This window comes from Vulpes lagopus, chromosome 5 (assembly GCF_018345385.1).
Source record: "Vulpes lagopus strain Blue_001 chromosome 5, ASM1834538v1, whole genome shotgun sequence".
NCBI classification, from domain to species: domain Eukaryota; kingdom Metazoa; phylum Chordata; class Mammalia; order Carnivora; family Canidae; genus Vulpes; species Vulpes lagopus.
In genome coordinates this window covers 73833661-73852874 of record NC_054828.1, presented here as the reverse complement: position 1 = coordinate 73852874, position 19214 = coordinate 73833661, and the positions used below count along the sequence as shown (strand labels likewise).

The 19214-nt window shown below is 39.8% G+C and overlaps 1 protein-coding gene across 4 annotated transcripts in view; it reads left to right on the top strand.

Moving 5' to 3' along the window:
- PIP5K1A (phosphatidylinositol-4-phosphate 5-kinase type 1 alpha) overlaps positions 1–19214 on the top strand; it is a 43941-nt gene that overhangs the window by 6287 nt on the left and 18440 nt on the right. For 2 of the 4 annotated variants that reach the window (XM_041754908.1, XM_041754905.1), the window contains exons 2-3: positions 9170–9208; positions 18836–18867. In XM_041754908.1, coding sequence (XP_041610842.1) covers positions 9170–9208; positions 18836–18867 — 71 coding nt within the window. The remainder of the gene's footprint in view (positions 1–9169; positions 9209–18835; positions 18868–19214) is intronic. The other 2 variants (XM_041754907.1, XM_041754906.1) reach the window with 1 other exon arrangement.

Here is a 19214-nt window from a genome sequence, read left to right as displayed (position 1 = left end):
AATTATGTGTTCTTTCTATTAGAAACCAGGTTAACCTTAAAAGCCATGTGTTTATATCTCAAAATTTGATTCAGCTTCTTTCTCATGGAAGTACTGGTCATGTGGACAGATTTCGGAGTAAAGGAACTATTTCTTTGTCACTTATTGATACATCTTCATTTTCCATCTCAACCCCTGCTTCAGATAGTCCTCTATCTTTTTCAGATGTCACTGTGTGATATTTTTATGTTTTTAAATTTACTGCCAGATCTGAGGGCTAGCAATTAGTAATTCAGATCATATAAATGTTTTTTTCTTGTTGTGTTTTCACCAGAAAATAAAGTTAGGTTTCAGTGAGCTTTACAGCTCCTTGACTCTACTATGTTCATATGAGAAGTGAAGGTATAAAAATGTCTAAAAATAGTTTTAGATTCCTTTTTTTTTTTTAAATTTTTTTTAAATTTTTTATTTATTTATGATAGTCACAGAGAGAGAGAGAGAGGCAGAGACACAGGCGGAGGGAGAAGCAGGCTCCATGCACCGGGAGCCCGATGTGGGATTCGATCCCGGGTCTCCAGGATCGCGCCCTGGGCCAAAGGCAGGCGCCAAACCGCTGCGCCACCCAGGGATCCCTAAAAATAGTTTTAGATTCCTATTTTTTACTTTTCTTACACCTCCCCTCTTTGCTTCCTTGACAAATATTGAAGCAATTGGATTAATAAATACTCCCCAAAAACTGACAGGATTTTTTTGTGTCCACATACACAGTATTGACTTTTATTGTGTATCTGCACTTTCACCTAGATTTGGGCTTAGTAAATTTGAGTAAAATATTTCATTTTAATGATATAATTGAAAAGGATATAATATTTGATTCTGATGGGAAGAAGAGGGCTATTAAAAATGGTTTATTTTTATTTAATGGGTTTTATTTGTGATTGGAGGTGAGTTTTGCTGTATCTGGATGGTACCAAGTGAATTAGGACATTGACAGGAATGAGTGATAGTTTATGCTTTCCTAAATTGTTAAAGGGAAGAAGGCTGGCCTTGTAGAAATTTAAGGTAAGGAATTGTGTGTGTGTTTGTAACCATTATAAAACCAGTTTATTGTTCTTATATGTTTAGCTGAACTCAGTTAAATTTTGGTGAAACTTTGAAATCTTAAAAGCAAGATTCTTTGGCAATGTTGAAAATAAGAATGTCAGGATTCAGGGACAGATTGATGTTTTAGATAAGCTACTCATAATCTTTGGTGGCTCAAAATCTTTTGACATTCAAATTAGGAAGGACAGATTATTATTATTATTTTTTAAGATTTTATTTATTTATTCATGAGAGACGTGGGCGGGGGGGGGGCGGGACACAGGCAGAGGGAGAAGCAGGCTCCATGCAGGGAGCCGGACAGGGGACTCGATCCCAGGTCTCCAGGATCATGCCCTGCGCTGAAGGCGGCGCCAAACCGCTGAGCTACCCGGGCTGCCCAGATTATTTAGGACAGTTGTTTCTGTCTAGATCATTTTACCATTAAGGCAGAGCTGGTCTTTTATGCTGCTGACAAGTGAAATACAGAGGGTAGATCAAACCATACACTCTGAGAGATGTTTGACATCTTTTCCCATTGGAGTAATTACCATGTTTGGATTTGGGGGAGGCAGTTATAAATGAATATCAGCTTGCAGACACCATCATCATGTGTTTGTGCTTATACTTTGTTAATAAAAGATGATGCTGTTTGCCATCTAGTCTCAGCTGTTTGGTGTGTAAAGGAAATTTATTCCTTTTTTTGCTTTCTCCCTCATCCTCATTATTTGTACAGTGGCACCACTTAAAAAATAAAATTAGCCCTGAAGAAGTGCTGTTCACAGTATGATGATATGTCACAGAGAGTCTATTTCGCTATTTGTAATTTGACTAGTTCATCAAGAGCTTGAAATTCAGGGATACCTGGCTGGCTCAGTTGGTAGAGTATGCAGCTCTTGATCCTTGGGGTTGTAAGTTTGAGCCCCACATTGCTGTGCAGAGATTATTTAAAAATAAAATCTTAGGAAAAAAAAGCTTGAAATAAGCTACTAAGTCCCCCCCCCCCCCTTTTTTTTTTTTTTTACTACTGTGAAGGGAATAAAGAGTTTCTGTTTTGGAGCCTTGATTTGAAGTTTGAAGGAGTTAGAATGCTGAAGTGTATACTCCTCTGAAATAAGAGCTGGTGTGATAAAATCATGTGTGACTCCCCCAAGGAAAAAGCACTTGAAACATTAGAAGATCATGAACTTGTAGTTCCTTTTTCCTTCAAACCAGAACATTTTTGAAATTGTCACCCTTCACTGTATCATTGTATTATAAGCACAAATGACTTGGAAAAAACTTCACAGCTCTTTTTCCAACTTTATTTTACTTAACTATTGAGGGAAACCTCAGAGGTCACAGGGCTGAAGCATTTTTTTTCCTTGGGAACTTTATTGTAGGGCCAGCCTCATCAGTCCCTGATTCTGGTGGCTTTGTTCTTTCTGGAAGAGCTTCACCAGTGAATTATGCTCCAATCTGATAACTCCAAATCGTAGGGATTTTTTTTTTTAAAGATTTTATTTATTTATTCATGAGAGACACAGAGAAGCAGAGACATAGGCAGGCTCCAAGCAGGGAGCCTGATGCAGGGCTTGACCCTGGATCTCCAGGATCACGCCTGAGTGGAAGGCAGACGCTCAACCGCTGAGCCACCCAGGCATCCCCAAATGGTAGGGATTTTGTTGAGGTTTTTCTGTCTGTGTACTTTATATCCAGTGTACAACATTGGTAGGTCAATCCTTTTCCCTTCAATTCTTTCATACTAGTCAAAAGTAATATAATTTGAGGCACTTTAATGGAGTGAGGAACTGAAATTTGGAAATGTAAAGATAAGACAGAACATCATGTAGTCAGAATATCACCAGTACCATTTTGGTTGACATTTTATATGCTAGGGATAGATGTTTCTGTTTTCTACATGGAGGTTTTGACACTTCTTTTTTTCTGTTGTTCCCTTGGTAGATTCTACCAAAAAACTGACATCAAAATGTCATTGTTTTTGGTTAACCTTTTTTTTTTTTTTTAAATTTTTGAAAAAGATTTTATTTATTTGAGAGAGTGTGTGAGAGAGTGTGGTGTGTACACAACAAGCATGGGGAGGGCCAGAGGGAGAAGAAAAGAATCTCTAGTGGACTCTGTGCTGATTATGGAGCCAACAATTCCAGGACCCAAGACCATGACCTGAGCCTAAACCAAGAACTGGACGCTCAACTGACTGAGCCACCCAGGCACCCCTAATTAACTATTTATTTCTGTCATGGCTGCCCAAGCCCGGTCAAGTATGATTATATAGACTTATTAGGTATTCAGTATCTGATAGTTATTGGTAATGTACTGATAAGTTAGCTTTGGGTATCAAAATAGTATATTTTGCTTGCTAGTTTCTGAGTGCTGTTCTGGATTGATATAAAAGTCTTCTGATTCAGGAGCACGTGGGTGGCTCAGTGGTGAGTATCTTGCCTTTGGCTCAGATTGTGATCCCTGGATCTAGTCCTGCATTGGGCTCCCCGGAGGAAGTCTGCTTCTCCCTCTCCCTGTGTCTCTGCCTCTGTCTCTCTCATGAATGAATAGATAAAATCTTAAAAAAAAAAAAAAAAAGTCTTCTGATTCATAACTGCTCAAATAGGTGCCAGCTAGCAGTTACTCCATATTTTAAGATTTTATTTATTTATTTGACAGCGAGCACAAGCAAGGGAAGCAGCAAAGAGAGAGGGAGAAGCAGGCTCCCGCTGAGCAAGGAGCCTAATGTGAGGCTCTGCATCGTGACCTGAGCTGAAGACAAACACTTAACTGACTGAGCCAACCAGTTATTACATATTTTATTGGCCTGTTTTTCTTCAGTAATACAGTGGAAAGATAGCCTGTGAAGTGAACAAAAGAGAGAACACCAGGCCAAAGAACTGGAGATAAGGAAGGTGGTTATTTTATCCTTTAAGCTGCATATTTTCTTTTTTTTTTTTATAAATTTTTTTTTTTAATTTTTTATTTATTTATGATAGTCACAGAGAGAGAGAGAGAGGCAGAGACATAGGCAGAGGGAGAAGCAGGCTCCATGCACCGGGAGCCTGATGTGGGATTCGATCCCGGGTCTCCAGGATCGCGCCCTGGGCCAAAGGCAGGCGCCAAACCGCTGCGCCACCCAGGGATCCAAGCTGGATATTTTCTTTCCTAGAATTTTGGGTTGTTCTGACTTGACATAAAGCAAGAGCATTGTTAGTTCTATTTCTGGATGTATTACTCTATCGTGAATTAAAGTATATTTCAGGGGGATCCCTGGGTGGCTCAGCAGTTTAGCACCTGCCTTTGGCCCAGGGTGCAATCCTGGAGCCCCGGCATGGAGCCTGCTTCTCCCTCTGCCTGTGTCTCTGCCTCTCTCTCTCTCTCTCTCTGTGTGTGTGTGTCTATCATGAATAAATAAATAAAATTAAAAAAAAAAAGTGTATTTCAGGAAGTATGCAACTTTCTGATAGCCTGGTAGAGGGAATCTGTGTTCCAAACCCCAGCCCACCACCATTTGGTCTCAAAGAGAGAGTGTTTGGGTTGATGGTATTTCCTGGAGGAAATCCCCTTCCTAGCCCATTTCCCCTATTGCACTTCACTCCTCCACCCTTTCCTATTAAAAGAGAGCATTGTTTAGTTTCTAAATATGTGTTGATTGGTTTTGTTCGTATCTCCTATAAGCTTCCATCCTTTCTACTGTTTACTATTTGAAGTGAACTTATTTTCTCAATTCCTCCATTTTTTTTAGACTTTGTCTCCCAGTAATTTTTCTTCCTTCTCCGGTGAAATTCCAGTCTGTTTGTAATGCCTGTAGACAATATGTATTTTTTTAAAGCTTTTATTTTTTTTATTTATTTTTATTTATTTTTAATTTTTATTTATTTATGATAGTCACAGAGAGAGAGAGAGAGAGAGAGAGAGAGGCAGAGACACAGGCAGAGGGAGAAGCAGGCTCCATGCACTTGGAGCCCGACGTGGGATTTGATCCCGGGTCTCCAAGACCGCGCCCGGGGCCAAAGGCAGGCACCAAACCGCTGCGCCACCCAGGGATCCCTAAAGCTTTTATTTATAAGTACTCTGTACCCAACATGGGGCATGAACTTAGAACCCTAAGATCAAGAGTCACATGCTCTACCGACTGAGCCAGCCAGGCCCCCCTGTAGACAGTATGTATTAATTGGTAAATATCTGATTCCAGAAAAGGTTCCTTTCTGTTGAGTCAGAGGAAGACTTTGGCAAAAAGAGTAAGGTTCCTTGCAGGGACTTCAGTATCTCTTATTTGCCTTGTATACTTAACTGAGCAATATGGAAGTAACCCAGAATAAGCACTATATCAAAGGATCAGTAATGTTAATGGGGAGTGGGGTAGGGATGGTAAGCAAGGAAGTTGTAGGAAGAGAATGGGAAGAGGTTTTTTTTTATTTTTTATTTTATTTTTTTTTGGGGGGGGCGGATACATAATTAGCTTGAGCAGAGTAGCTTTAGTTTGGGCGGTGTAGTTAAGTTAAATTTGATAAACTTCAAATTTTCATTGACAAGAACCTGTGTAAAAGGGATGACAAAAAATTAACATCTCTGATTTTCCTTATAATTGCCTTGAAGTGCATTGTTGGAACAATTAATGTTCATTATGATATCATTAAAGTTAGACTTTCTCTGCTGAAACATGCACATTCCAATCCAGCAATAGTCATTGCTTTTTCAGGCTAGAAGAGCCAGGTTTGGAAATAAGAGGTGGCAATCTGCCAAGAAATCTCAAATACTTCTTGGCCATGGGTGGCTTATCCAGAGGACTCAGGTCTTTTAAAGACACCCCGCCCTATATTTTCAACCAAAATTTTAGTGTCAAGAGATACATATTTGAGGCCTGAAAACCATGAAATTTGCTTTGTAGAAGCAGAAGCAAAAGTTTATCAGTAGGGGGAAATGTAGAGATATTTTAATTAATTTCATTTTCCAAACTTGGTTACTGAAGTTGAGAGCTTGTTACTAATGGCAGAGGTGACGCATTGCAGCCATATGTTATCAAGATGAGTCTTAGTATTTTAAAAAAAAAAATTAAAAAGTTGAGTCTTAGTAAACTTTTGGCTTATTCCTTGCTATTTAGTTGGCCTTTATCTGAGGTGGCCCCAGGACTGGTAGATGAAACTGCTTTGGAGCTTTTGTTTCTAGGAGCATTTTGGCCTTTCTTTTTTCCTAGGAGATCCTTAGGAAAACTTGACACTTGTTAGGAAACAAAATTTAGTTTTTCTCTGTGGCTTGGTTTTCTTAATTGGCTTGGTTTTAGTCTTTATTGAGGGTTTAATAATGGTACTTTTTTGTTTGTTTCTAAACAGTTTTTGAGTACTCAGCAGTACTTCTCAGGAGGTGGGCTGATATTTTCAGACAGTTCTGAGTATTTTTGTTTGAAGATCATATGCAGGGATATAGTTAAAATGGCTTTCAGTATTTCAGGGCGACAAGGGCCAGAGAGATTGCAGTAGATAACTGGGCTGACTGTGTTTGTGTTGTCCGAGTTTTTGTTTTTGATGTTTGTTTGTTTTTTTTCCTTTTAAAACTCCTGGCTCTCAGTCTGATCAACCAAGATAACCCCTAAGAGTTAGCATTTTGCTTCTCAAAAGTCTGCTTATATCACTTTGTGCTATGTGTAGGTATTATTGATATGTTTATGTGGTAGGATTGAGCTGGGTTTCTGGAATTGCTTCTCAGTGACTTGCCCAGGCAGAACTCCAGTTGTCTTTGGAATGCACATCCGGCCAGCCTCTAGCATCCCCAAATTATATGTGTACTTCAAACATTGAAGTCAGTCACACACTGCCTCTTAGTTTCTCATCTGGTGGATGATGTCATTTCAACTCCGACGGAAATACTTCTGCTCTGAAAGTGCAGGGAGAGACTCTGGTATTGCCATCTATTTTTTAAAAAAAGATTTTATTTATTCATGAGAGACAGAGAGAGGCAGAGACATAGGCAGAGGGAGAAGCAGGCTCCATGCAGGGAGCTGGATGTGGGACTCAATACCTGAGCCAAAGGCAGATGCTCAACCACTGAGCCACCCAGGCGTCCCATATTGCCATCTCTGTTTTGTTCCACACTCTGGGGGGGTGGGGGGGGGTGGGAAACAACTCCTATTTCAGAGGTTTTTACAGTTTGGAAATCTCTTTATTTCAGTTATCTGCTCTTTTAAAGCCAACTCATTTCCTCCTCTGAAATTTGCCCTTTTTTACACGTTTCAGAATTATGTTGATGATTTTTCCCTTTCCCTTTATTTTCACCTTCCCCTCAATAGTGAATCTTAGCCTCCTGTAGTTCAATAGTAGTAAGCAAATGTATGGAGAGTCACTGTGGTATTTTGCCAACTGACTAGAAACTGACCTTTCCAGTACCTTTTTTTTTTTTTTTTTTTCCAGAAACACAATTTAGGGTGGGACCAAAGACCAAAATGGAGTTGACTTCCTTAAGACTAGTACAGAGTTACTCAGAAAAATACTCTGTGACATGGTGTGATGATTCATCATTGTGTTTTAGCAAAAATCAATTGGGTTGTTTCCATTTTGGCACTTGACTGGTCCAGCTGCTTTGAAATTATTTTAGTAACATTAAAGATTTCCCAACTTATTTTCATAATTTAGCAGATCTTTTATATTTTTCAGGGCTTGTTATCCAGGAGATATGCTGAAATTAGGTATCCCCATTTTATAGGAGAATATTGATATTCTGCAGGACATGAAAGATGAACCTCTTAGGGCAGCCCTGGTGGCGCAGCGGTTTAGCGCCGCCTGCAGCCCGGGGTGTGATCCTGGAGACCCGGGATCAAGTCCCGCGTTGCACTTCCTGCGGGGAGCCTGCTTCTCCCTCTGCCTGTGTCTCTGCCTCTCTCCTCGCTCTCTCTGAATGAATAAATAAATAAATCTTAAAGAAAAACAAAAAACCACTCTTTAAAAAAAAAAAAAAGATGAACCTCTTATATGTGCTGATGAAGGTTTGTTTCAAGTTATATAAGCATCTCAAAGTAATATGTGATAAAGAGTGTAGAGGAGTCACGCTTATTTGTAGCTTGAGACTGTCAGCAGCATTCTGGACATTTTCTTTTTACATTTTTCTTCTAGTCTGTTTCTGCAACAGCGTAATATGATTGTAATGAGCTTGAGTTAATGGGTGGGAGTGATGTTGGTCTGTATATGTGGGGCTGTTGAGTAGTGGTTTACTGGAAAATGGGAGTATATAGCAAAGAGCACAAAAATAAAATCATCCCTGTATCTCTTTTCCTTAATTGTTAAATTATCAATGTAATTTTTTATATAAAATTTGCATAGATAAGGAAAAATAGATCTTTAAAGTTAAAATATCCACCTAATTCCACCATCCAAGGTAGTTATACCTAAACATTTTGATATATAATCTTTGGGATCTTTTCAAAGTGTATAACTAAGAATGAATTTTAGATGAGTATTTTATACAAATATTGTACTATGTATTTTTTTTTACCTTTTTCCATATCCTATCCATAATGTGCATAAAAATAATGGTTTATGTATTCAATTTTATGGTTAGAATTTATGTCACCAATCTCCTTTTGTTCATTATATTTTTTCCAATTATAGTATCCCATAATAGTTTTTATATACAATGCTGCAATAAATATCTTTGTATATATAGCTTTGTCCACTTGATTATTTATTTAGAATAGATTCCCACTTCTGGGTCGAATTGTACATGTATATTTTTAACACTTTTTGCTAGATACTGACAAATTACCCTCCAAGAGTGGAAGATCCTCAAATAAGATGTATACCCATGATTTTTTGAAAGGGTAGATGCCTGTATGCAAAGGAGCTTTGTACCTGAAAATTTTTTGCCAATATGAAATCACTCCAGAGTGAGATGATTTGGGGTTACAAATTTTGTGACCACTCTTGGAATTTTTCTGCTAGAACTTCTCATTTTTTGGATGTTTACCTAGAACTGTAAAAAATCATCTTTTATTTCACAGTATGGTGCTGGGGATCAGGTTAGGTCCTGTTTATAATTTTAAATTTTAGAGTTTTTCTTTTTTAATATACTTATTCTGCTGTAAACAACTAGAACCCTAGAAGTAAGTGATAACTTTCTGTTTTTCCTCATTTAGGTTTCAACTTTCTGTGCTGTGGGGTCAACCGTAAGAGAGGTAGATCTGATGTGTATCTGTGCTGAAGAAGCATGAGCTCTTTGCAGTAACTAGCAGCCAACTCCTCTTCCCCATAACAATTGCAGACTTTTTGTAGTGGTAGTACATGGCCTTTTTCTGAAAAGGCTGTGGATATCTTGCAATTTGATGTTAGTTCCCATTTCTCTCTCCCCTCCCCCAAAAAGATGCTGTTGTAATACAGAAGTTTCTTTTCTCACAGTTCTACAGTGTAATATGAATCAATTAATTACCTTTTGTCTCCCTCAAATTCTTCCTCTAACTTTATTTTCTTTTGTTTCAATGAGTCTCCTCTCTTCTTTTTCCTTTCTATTGCATATCTCATTTCCCCCTGACCTTTCTCATTCTATAGATAGGTTTCATAATTCACAATGATGATAATAATTGCTAGGATTTGTAGAGCATTTATTATATGTTAAGTGCTATACATGATCTATTTAATTCTCTTAACCCCATGAGGAACATTTTATTTCTCCCATTTTATAGATGGAGTAACCAAGGCCTAGAGAGTTTTAACTAACTTGTCCAGAGTTGCCTAGTTAGTAAGTGGTGTATGTAGTACTCAAACCTAGGTGTTCTAATTTTAGAATCCCCATATCTGCCTCCTATGCTATTATTGCTCCCCTGACTAATCTGATAGTCTGTGTGTGAACTAATTTGATTTTAAACCAGATTAACTAATTCTTATTGAATGGGCGCTGACTGAACCAGGACTCCTTGGTGAAGGAAAGAATAGTACAGAAGACAACTCTCCCTTCTGACTTTGGCTCTCTAATAAAACAAAATTCTGATCTCTTCTGTGCCTAATATGTTGAGTTAGTAATTTCTTTTATTTTTTTTTTAAGATTTTATTTATTTATTCATGAAAGACACAGAGAGAGAGGCAGAGGGAGAAGCAGGTTCCGTGCAGGGAGCCCGATGTGGGACTCGATCCCGAGACTCCAGGATCACGCCCTGGTCCGAAGGCACTAAACTGCTGAGCCACCCAGGGATTCCCTGAGTTAGTAATTCTTTCATTCTTTCAGCAAGCATCTTAGAAATTAACATGCCAAGGATTGGCAACTGATTCTACAGTCAATTTCATGATCCCTAAAACAAACAAAAAGAGTTTGTCAGATGCTCACCTTTTGTCCATGCAAATTCAATAATCATAAAAGCCTTATGCTTTCAATCAGAGCCAGTTATGATTTCACACCAGAAACAAACAAACCTAATCTGATATGCTTTTTTTTTTTTTTTTTTTTATGATAGTCACAGAGAGAGAAAGAGACATAGGCAGAGGGAGAAGCAAGCTCCATGCACCGGGAGCCCGATGTGGGATTCGATCCCGGGTCTCCAGGATCACGCCCTGGGCCAAAGGCAGGCGCCAAACCACTGCACCACCCAGGGATCCCCCTAATCTGATGTGAATGGAGCTCTTTTTTTTTTCTGTTAAAGTTGATTTTTTATTACAAAGAAAAAGTACTTTCTACTACTACTAGTGAGGATCTTAACATCTGCAAAACTATGAAACTGTTCTTTCAAGAATCAGACTTGAAAGTAGTTTGCTGCTGCTCTAGAATACAGGCATTATTTGGTTCAGAACAAGGATAACCTCACTAAAAGAAGTGAAAGGTGTTTTCCTACTATTTTTGCCAGTAACATTGATGACTATTGCCAGAGGAACAGAGTTGTCATAATTGTTAACACTGATGGGGGTGTGTGTGGGTGGTGCAGTTGGTTAAGCATTTGGCTCAGATCATGATCTTAGGGTCATGAGATTGAGTCACATCGAGTGGTGTGTTGGTTTCCCTGCTCACCTCGGAGTCTGCTTGAATTCTTTCCCTCTGGCCCCTTCCCCCCATGCTTGCTCATACTCTCTCTAAAATAAGTAAATAGGGGATCCCTGGGTGGCGCAGCGGTTTAGTGCCTGCCTTTGGCCCAGGGCGCGATCCTGGAGACCCGGGATCGAATCCCACGCTGGGCTCCCGGTGCATGGAGCCTGCTTCTCCCTCTGCCTGTGTCTCTGCCTCTCTCTCTCTCTCTCTCTCTGTGTGTGACTATCATAAATTTTAAAAAAATTAAAATAAATGAAATAAAAAATAAAATAAGTAAATAAATCTTAAAAAAAAAAAAGATTGAGAGGAACTGAAAGAGAAGGGACTACTACTCTTAATCCTCTGTCAATGAAAATGAAAAATAGATTTCCTTGTCCCAAGGGAATGGGTTACCTCAGGGGAAGAAAATATACATTCATATTGTCTATTAGCACTTCTGAGATTTATTTAGTTTTTTAGAGCCTTCTAGTTACCCTGGTACTTTCTTTGTCAGTCAAGACTCCAGGTGGCCAGGGAATTGAAAAAGATGGTTTAGAAGAAAGAGTTGAATTGGGGATTAGGAATGTGAATTCCCATTCTGGCTCTGTCATCTTTGTGATTTTGAGTACATCCTTTATGTTTGTGTTTTTGCTTATCAAAAGAGGATTGCACTAAAAATCTCAAAGGCCCTTTTGGAATGACTTTTTTCATAACGTAAATGGTTACTGATTTGTTAGCTTGACAATGGGCAAGTAGCTTCATTTATAACTGAAGGAGCTGAGATGTTCAACTTTTGTTTAAAAATCAGCTTTCAGGGGATCCCTGGGTGGCTCAGCGGTTTGGCGCCTGCCTTCGGCTCAGGGCGTGATCCTGGAGACCCGGGATTGAGTCCCATGTTGGGCTCCCTACATGGAGCCTGCTTTTCCCTCTGCCTGTTTCTCTGCCTCTCTCTCTCAGTCTGTGTATCTCATGAATAAATAAATAAAATCTTTAAAAAATAAAATAAAAATTAGCTTTCATGGGTGGCTCAGTCCAGTGTCTATTGATTTTGGCTCAGGTCATGATCTCGGGGTCCTGGGATTGAGCCCCGCATTGGGCTTCCCACTTAGCAGAGTCTTCTTGTCCCTCTCTGCCCGTTCCCCTGCTCATGCACTCTCTTTTTCAAATAAATCTTTAAAGACAAATTACCACAGTGAGTATACCCTTGCTTCTCTAGGGTTTGGTTTGTTGTTGCTGCTGCTTCTCCCACTGCTGCAGCTGCTATTTTGCTTCTGTAGGTCTTTTACGTTTTCTTTCTGCGGAGGAACTAGGTTTCAGAATTGACATGGTTGGTTCTATCTCATCAGTTGACCCACTCAAAAATAAGTTACTTGAACCATTATTTTTTTCTGAAGCAGTCTGTCTGTAATGGTTTCATATTCTTGCTTTCAGTACTGCATTAATTAGCATTAGCTAGTTGCTTTTTTTTTTTTTAAGGAGTTTATTTATTCATGAGAGACACAGAGAGAGAGGCAGAGACACAGGCAGTGGGAGAAGAAGGCTCCATCCCGGGACTCCAGGATCACGACCGGAGCCGAAGGCGGCCCTCAACCGCTTAGCCACCCAGGCTGCCCTAGCTGGTTATTTAGAGTGTTTCTTGGTCCAAGACCTGTTAGTGAGGAGTCTCAACTTCATGCAGTATAAACACAGTGTCAGGGATCCCTGGGTGGCGCAGCGGTTTGGCGCCTGCCTATGGCCCAGGGCGCGATCCTGGAGACCCGGGATCGAATCCCACATCGGGCTCCCAGTGCATGGAGCCTGCTTCTCCCTCTGCCTATGTCTCTGCCTCTCTCTCTCTCTCTCTGTGACTATCATAAATAAATAAAAAAAAATAAAAAAAAAAAAAATAAACACAGTGTCACTGTTAGAACTTCATCTTGATGCTTTTACCAGAGAAAACCTCTCAGAAAGAAGCCCACTCAGATGAAGAAGCTTGATTATCAAGACATGTTTTCTTTTCTTTTGTGGTATTTTTTAACTAAGCCTTTAATTATAACAATTTTCAGACTTACACATAGTAGAAAGAACAGTTTAAAGAATCTCCATGTGCCTGTCATCTAGCTTCAGCAACATTTTGCCAAGCTTGTTGTAACTGTTCATCTCCATTTCCCACTTCCACCCCCTGGAATATTTCAGAGCAAACCTAATCTTCATCTGATTTCAGCATAAATACTTCAGAGTGATACCTCTAGGGATGCCTGGGTGGCTCAGCAGTTAAGCATCTGTGTTCAGCTCAGGTGGTGATCCCGGAGTTCCGGGATTGAGTCCCACATCGGGCTCCCTTCGTGGAGCCTGCTTCTCCCTCCGCCTGTGTCTCTGCCTTTCTCTGTGTCTTTCATGAATAAATAAATAAACTCTTTTAAATTTTAAAAAGAATGATACTTCTACAATAAGGACTGTATGGGGGGGAGGGAGGGACTTGTGACATAATCACAGTAGTGTTGTCACATGTACAAAATTAATAGTGGTTATTTAATTTCTCTTCTTAAGGCTCCTGTCTCAGAAATCTTTTAAACTAGTTTACTATTTTTCTTTTAAAGTATCTTTTAAAAAATATTTTAATTGTATTTGTTCATGAGAGACACACAGAGGCAGAGACACAGGCAGAGGGATGAGCAGGCTCCCCACAGGAAACTGATGTGGGACTCAATCCCAGGACCCCGGGATCACCACCTGAGCCAAAGGCAGACACTCAACCACTGAGTCACCCAGGTGCCCCTAGTTTACAGTTTTTCTGATCAGTATCTAAACAAGTTTTATACATTCTGTTTGATGGATGTGTCTCTTAAGTACTTAATTTAAATGCTTCCCATACCCTATAGTATCAAGAGTCAAATTAGCTACATTTCTAAGGTTTGAAAGTGCTCTACAAATAAAAATTTTGTCATGGAGAGAAAAACCCTTTTTAAAAAGGTATCTGTTCAGTTTAGTCTTGTAGCCAGTATTAAGGAGAGGTAGGAGAATGTGGAGATGCCCAAGTGATGTTGAAAACAAAAATTTGTGAGCTCCTCCAAGTCAGGAACATAAAACTCTGTCCATAGTGCCTATGCTTGGTTTCTGACATGTAACAGATGATCAATAAATAGTTGAGAGGTGTTAAAATTGAGCCATTAATGAGAAGCCAAACTGTCAGCCTCCACACCCACTTTTTTTTTTTTTTTTCCTTCCATTTATTCATGAGAGACAGAGAGAGGCAGAGACACAGAGGGAGAAGCAGGCTCCATGCAGGGAGCCTGACATGGGACTCGATCCCGGGACTCCAGGATTATGCCCTGGGCTGAAGGCAGACGCTAAACCGCAGAGTCACCCAGGGATCTCCCTCCACACCCACTTCTGCCTTGGGTAATATGCTCTCCTCTTTTGTAGCACATGCTACATTTCATGGTGTGGACTGATCATGTAGACATTTTAATATAATCTTCGGAGTTTTGGCTTAAATGGGAGAGGCAGGTTCCCGATACCTTAGGAGAAGTTTTTCCCTTAGTAAGTTGTAACATTAGAACTCTGCCCTATATTCCAGTTCCCCACCCAGAAAGAGAATGATATATATGGATCATGGATATGGATTATAAAATAATCTATCCTTATCAGACAATATTTTTCACAAAGATGCTAGAAAATAAACTTTCTGGTAAACGATATTCTGGTCTTTTTTTTTTTATGATTATTTGAGGCGCAGGGAAGGAGCTGGGTCGGGGAGGGACAGACGGAGTAGAAACCTCCCCACTGAGCAGAGAGCTGGGGATCATGACCTGAGCCCAAGGCACCAAGCCACCCAGGTGCCCCCACAGTATTCTGATCTTATTCATAGCGATGAATCTCATTTCCCTTAAACATTGGCTGGCTGGTATTACCACGCACAGTGTTGCCATGTTGAGTTGTCCACTTTTCTCTCTTTTTTTCTCCCCACTTCTTTTCTGCCCTCTGCTCCTTCTTCTACTCCTTCTGTACTTATACAAGGAGAAATCTTGATAATAAGGTGAACAGGTACAATGCTGTTGACTCTGCAGTCTCTGGGATTCCTCCAGTAACAGTTTCTCATTGGCAGGGTTGGACCAAGTGGTCAAACCTTAGTGGATAGTATCTGGTTCCTTAAAATGTCACTCTTTTCTTCATTGGGTTTCTGGACCAACCTGAGTGTTACAGCAACATTGGTAAACTCTAGGTATTTTTCTCTTCCCTTCCCTTCTTCTTTGGTAGGTTAGAGGTCTGATTTGTGCCCCAGGGGCAACACTTCAGGCAAGGAAGAGAGGAATGAGACAGGTCTTTGTTTTCCTCCTGTGTTGCTTGGTCTGATTATCATTGTCATTATGTATTTTTAAAGATTCTATTTATTTAGAGATGGAGCATTAGTCCACATGAGCAGAGGTGGGGAGAGGGAGGGAGAATCCCAGACAGACTCTAGAATGCTTAGCGGGGAGCCCCATGCAGGGCTTGAATCATGATCAGAGCTGACCTCTAGAGTCTGAGGTTTAACAGACTGAGCCACCCAAGTGCCCCTTATTATTATTTAAATCCCATTATCATTTTAGCTGCTTCAGCCATAGTGTCCTTGGGATTAAGCCCAGTTTTGCATTTCCTGATAGCTAAGCAGTTGGCACCAAAATTCCACCAAGTGAAGTCCTCCTACCCTAGTTCTGGGTACATTGTAAGAGTGTAGCAGCACTAGAGCTACATGTTTATTGGATAAAACTAGGAAAGGTTAGTAAAGTAGAACTTTTCATAGAGTAAGAAAGCTCTGTGCTTTACTTTATGCCTTGAAATCATTACCTTTTTCCCCACCATTGTTTAACTTTGTCTAGTGACTACTTACATACAGAGGAGGTTATTTTCTAGGTAACACTGTTGTTAGACTAGGACTGGATGTTGGCTTTTCTTGGTTCTGCCAGATCCCTTCCAAACCTTTTCCTCTGGGGTAAAAAAGGAAGGGATAGGCCAGACACTGACCAAAGAGTCCAGAATCAGTATTTGTCTATTCAACTGAAAGCATACTTGGACGCCTGGGTGGCTAAGTGGCCCAGCGGTTGAGCGGCTGCCTTTAACTCAGGGCCTGATCCCGGAGTCCCAGGATGGAGCCCCACACTGGGCTCTCTGCGAGGAGCCTGCTTCTCCCTCTGCCTATGTCTCTGCCTCTCTCTGTGTCTGTCATGAATAAATAAATAAAATCTTAAAAAAAAAAAAAAAGCATACTGATTTTCTCACTGAGAATCACTGATTCTGTACTTGCATGTGTCCACTTGCAGGAGGGTGTAGGGGGATGGGGCAGCAGCTGAGGGGTTTGGGAAGAGCCAAGTAATTTGAGGTGGTAACTAAAATTCCATGAAGGTCTGGATAATTGAATATTAAAACCTTGCTGTGAGCCCAACTTTGCTCTTTTTTTTTTTTTTTAAGATTTTATTTATTTATTCATGAGAGATACACAGAGAGTCAGAGACACAGGGAGAGGGAGAAGCAGGCTCCCTACAGGGACCCTGATTCAATACTCAATCCCCGGACCCCGGCATCATGCCCTGAGCTGAAGGAAGACGTTCAGCCACTGAGCCATCCAGGTGTTCCTGCTCTTACTTTAGAAATCACATGGAAAGAACATATTTGTATAGCATGTTATGGTCCATTTGATGTACCTTATCTAATCTTTACATAAGTGGTTTTTTTTTTTTTTTTTTTTTAATGATGTCGGTTCCTTATATGAGCCCATGTGGGGCTTGAACTGACAACCCTCAAGACCTGAGCTAAGCTTATGAGTCAGATGCTCAACTGACTGAGCCATCCAGGTGCCCCTACATAAGCCTTTTACTGTAGCTTCATTTTTATTTAAGCATAGAGAACAATATGCCTGGTCTAACAGAGTTTTGAACCCAGGTCTTCTGATTTTTATTTATGTATTTGAGAGAGAGAGAGATAGCAACAAAGATAGCAAGGGACAGAGCACAAATGGGGAAGAGAGGGAGAAGCAGGCTCCCCGTTAAGTGGGGAGTCCTTCACAGGGCTGGAACCTAGGACCCTGGGATCCTAGGTCCCGGAGTCGGAGTCGAAGGCAGGCACTTAACTGAAGGCAGGCACTTAACCAACTGAACTACCCAGGTGCCCCAGGTCTTCTGATATTTAAATAGCTCAGCATGTTGACTCTTGACTAAAAGATTGTAAGATATAAAAGGTTAGGCTTTTTTGTTGTTGATGGATACCTTAAATTTTACAGGAAGTCAATAGCTGTTTTAATAATAAATCTGGGTTGTCCTGGCTTCTTGGCTTGGGGTTCCAGTACTAATTTATGTAGTTTTTTACCCAGCTGAAGGTGATCTGATTGAAGATGAAGCATCTATAAAGGGTGTAGATTATTGGGCTTTTCTGATTTTCCAATTTTCTGGGTCATTTTGTGCAGTAAGTATATCCTTCTAACCGCTAGGTGACATTTCCATTGCCTCCTGTCTTGGGAAGAGGAATGAAAACCATCTGTTCCCCATTTTTTGCCACCTTGACTCACTATGGGCAAGGAAACTTTGCTGCTCTGCTTATTGGTAACAAATATTTGATCTGTGGCTGCTGTACAACTAAGGGCTATTATCACAACTTTCCCTCTGAGCCCAGTTATATTCTGAAAGTCTCTTTGTCTTAATCATAGTTAGAGCTTCACCTTATTACCCTTAATCCCATGTGTTGCTGTTGCTGCCTCACCACCAATCCTTAGACGTACACTGGAACTGGGATCTTTCTACTTGGATATTAACATATTGTTGAAGATCCATCCTGGACTCCCTTTTTAAAATTTTCTTTAATATGGCTAATCTTTATTCCCTTTGAATTTGTTAAAATTAGATTGAAGGGATGTATGTATCAGTAGTCTTTGATACAGGTCAAGATAAAGCTCAGTATTTTCCAGTATGAAGGGGGATGGATGGTCTGTCTCTCTGAGTGGTCATATGTCTCCAGTGTGATCATGGATGAAGGTTATGGGGATGGCAAACCCTTGAGAATTAATTTAACCTTTCAGAGTAGATTTTCTACTGATAGATTCTTTAGTCATTTTGTAAACATATTCTTAAAATCTTTCCTAAGTTTAAATGGATAAAAGTCGTAATGCTTATGAGATTGAACCACACACTTATCTTACACATTTCCACTGATTAAATATATTTGGTAAGTAAAACTCACTTTAGTAAATAAGTAAACACCAACAAATTCCTGTTGAGTTTACAACAGAAACCAAGATGAGGTAGGGATGCATAATCTTCATTATTTCAACATTGCATTTTCTCATCCTTAGCTGTCTTGTCCCCATAGATCAACTCTATACCTTTCTTCTGAAATAATTAATAGAAGAGTAAAGCACCATAGGTATGCTCTAAAAGTTCTTACCCTTTTAGGCTGTACAGGAAAACTTATTAGGCCCTAGACTCTCCAACGAGTCTTAGGTATTACCTATGCCCTTTCTCTTTCAGCCATGGTATCAAATGAGACCCTCTTGACTCTGATGGTTAAATGTATTTAGAACAGATAGATTTCCCAGAAAAAAAATGTGGAAACTTCAGTAAGAATAGGGACTAGAACAAGAATGGAATATGCATAAGGGTACTGTGAGTATGGAGGAAGAAGAGGAAAGGATATTTAAAATCCCTATCCAGAAGGATTTAGTTATCACAGAGCAAGAGGCAGGAGGAGCTCACTGTCAGATTTAGTGGGACTCAAACTCCAATTGTTTCAGTGTGCTTGATAGAAATTGTGGGTGCTAGTGTACATATGCACACTTCTGATCATGTTTTGTTTATTTTAACAGCATCAGGAATCAAGAGATCCGTGGGGTCTGAGGTGAGTTTGATGATGATGCCATGTTTCTAAAACTTTAATTCTGTAATAGAAGGATACCTGTTTATGACATCTTTGTTTTCCTCTTACTTGGATCTTGGAGGCTAGATGGGATTCTTATATCTGGTAAACTAGAAATTATACAAGTACTTTTGTTATAGTTTATCATAGATATTAATAATAGCCCATGTTGATCTTTTTTTAAAAAAATGTATCAAATGCAGTGTACTGAAGATTAAATACCTAAGTGCCCTTTATTCTTATTTAATTCTGTAAATGTTCCTGAGAGCTAAGTACCATTGCTATCCATGTTTTACAGATTAGAAGATTGAGAATTAGAGGTTCTGTAA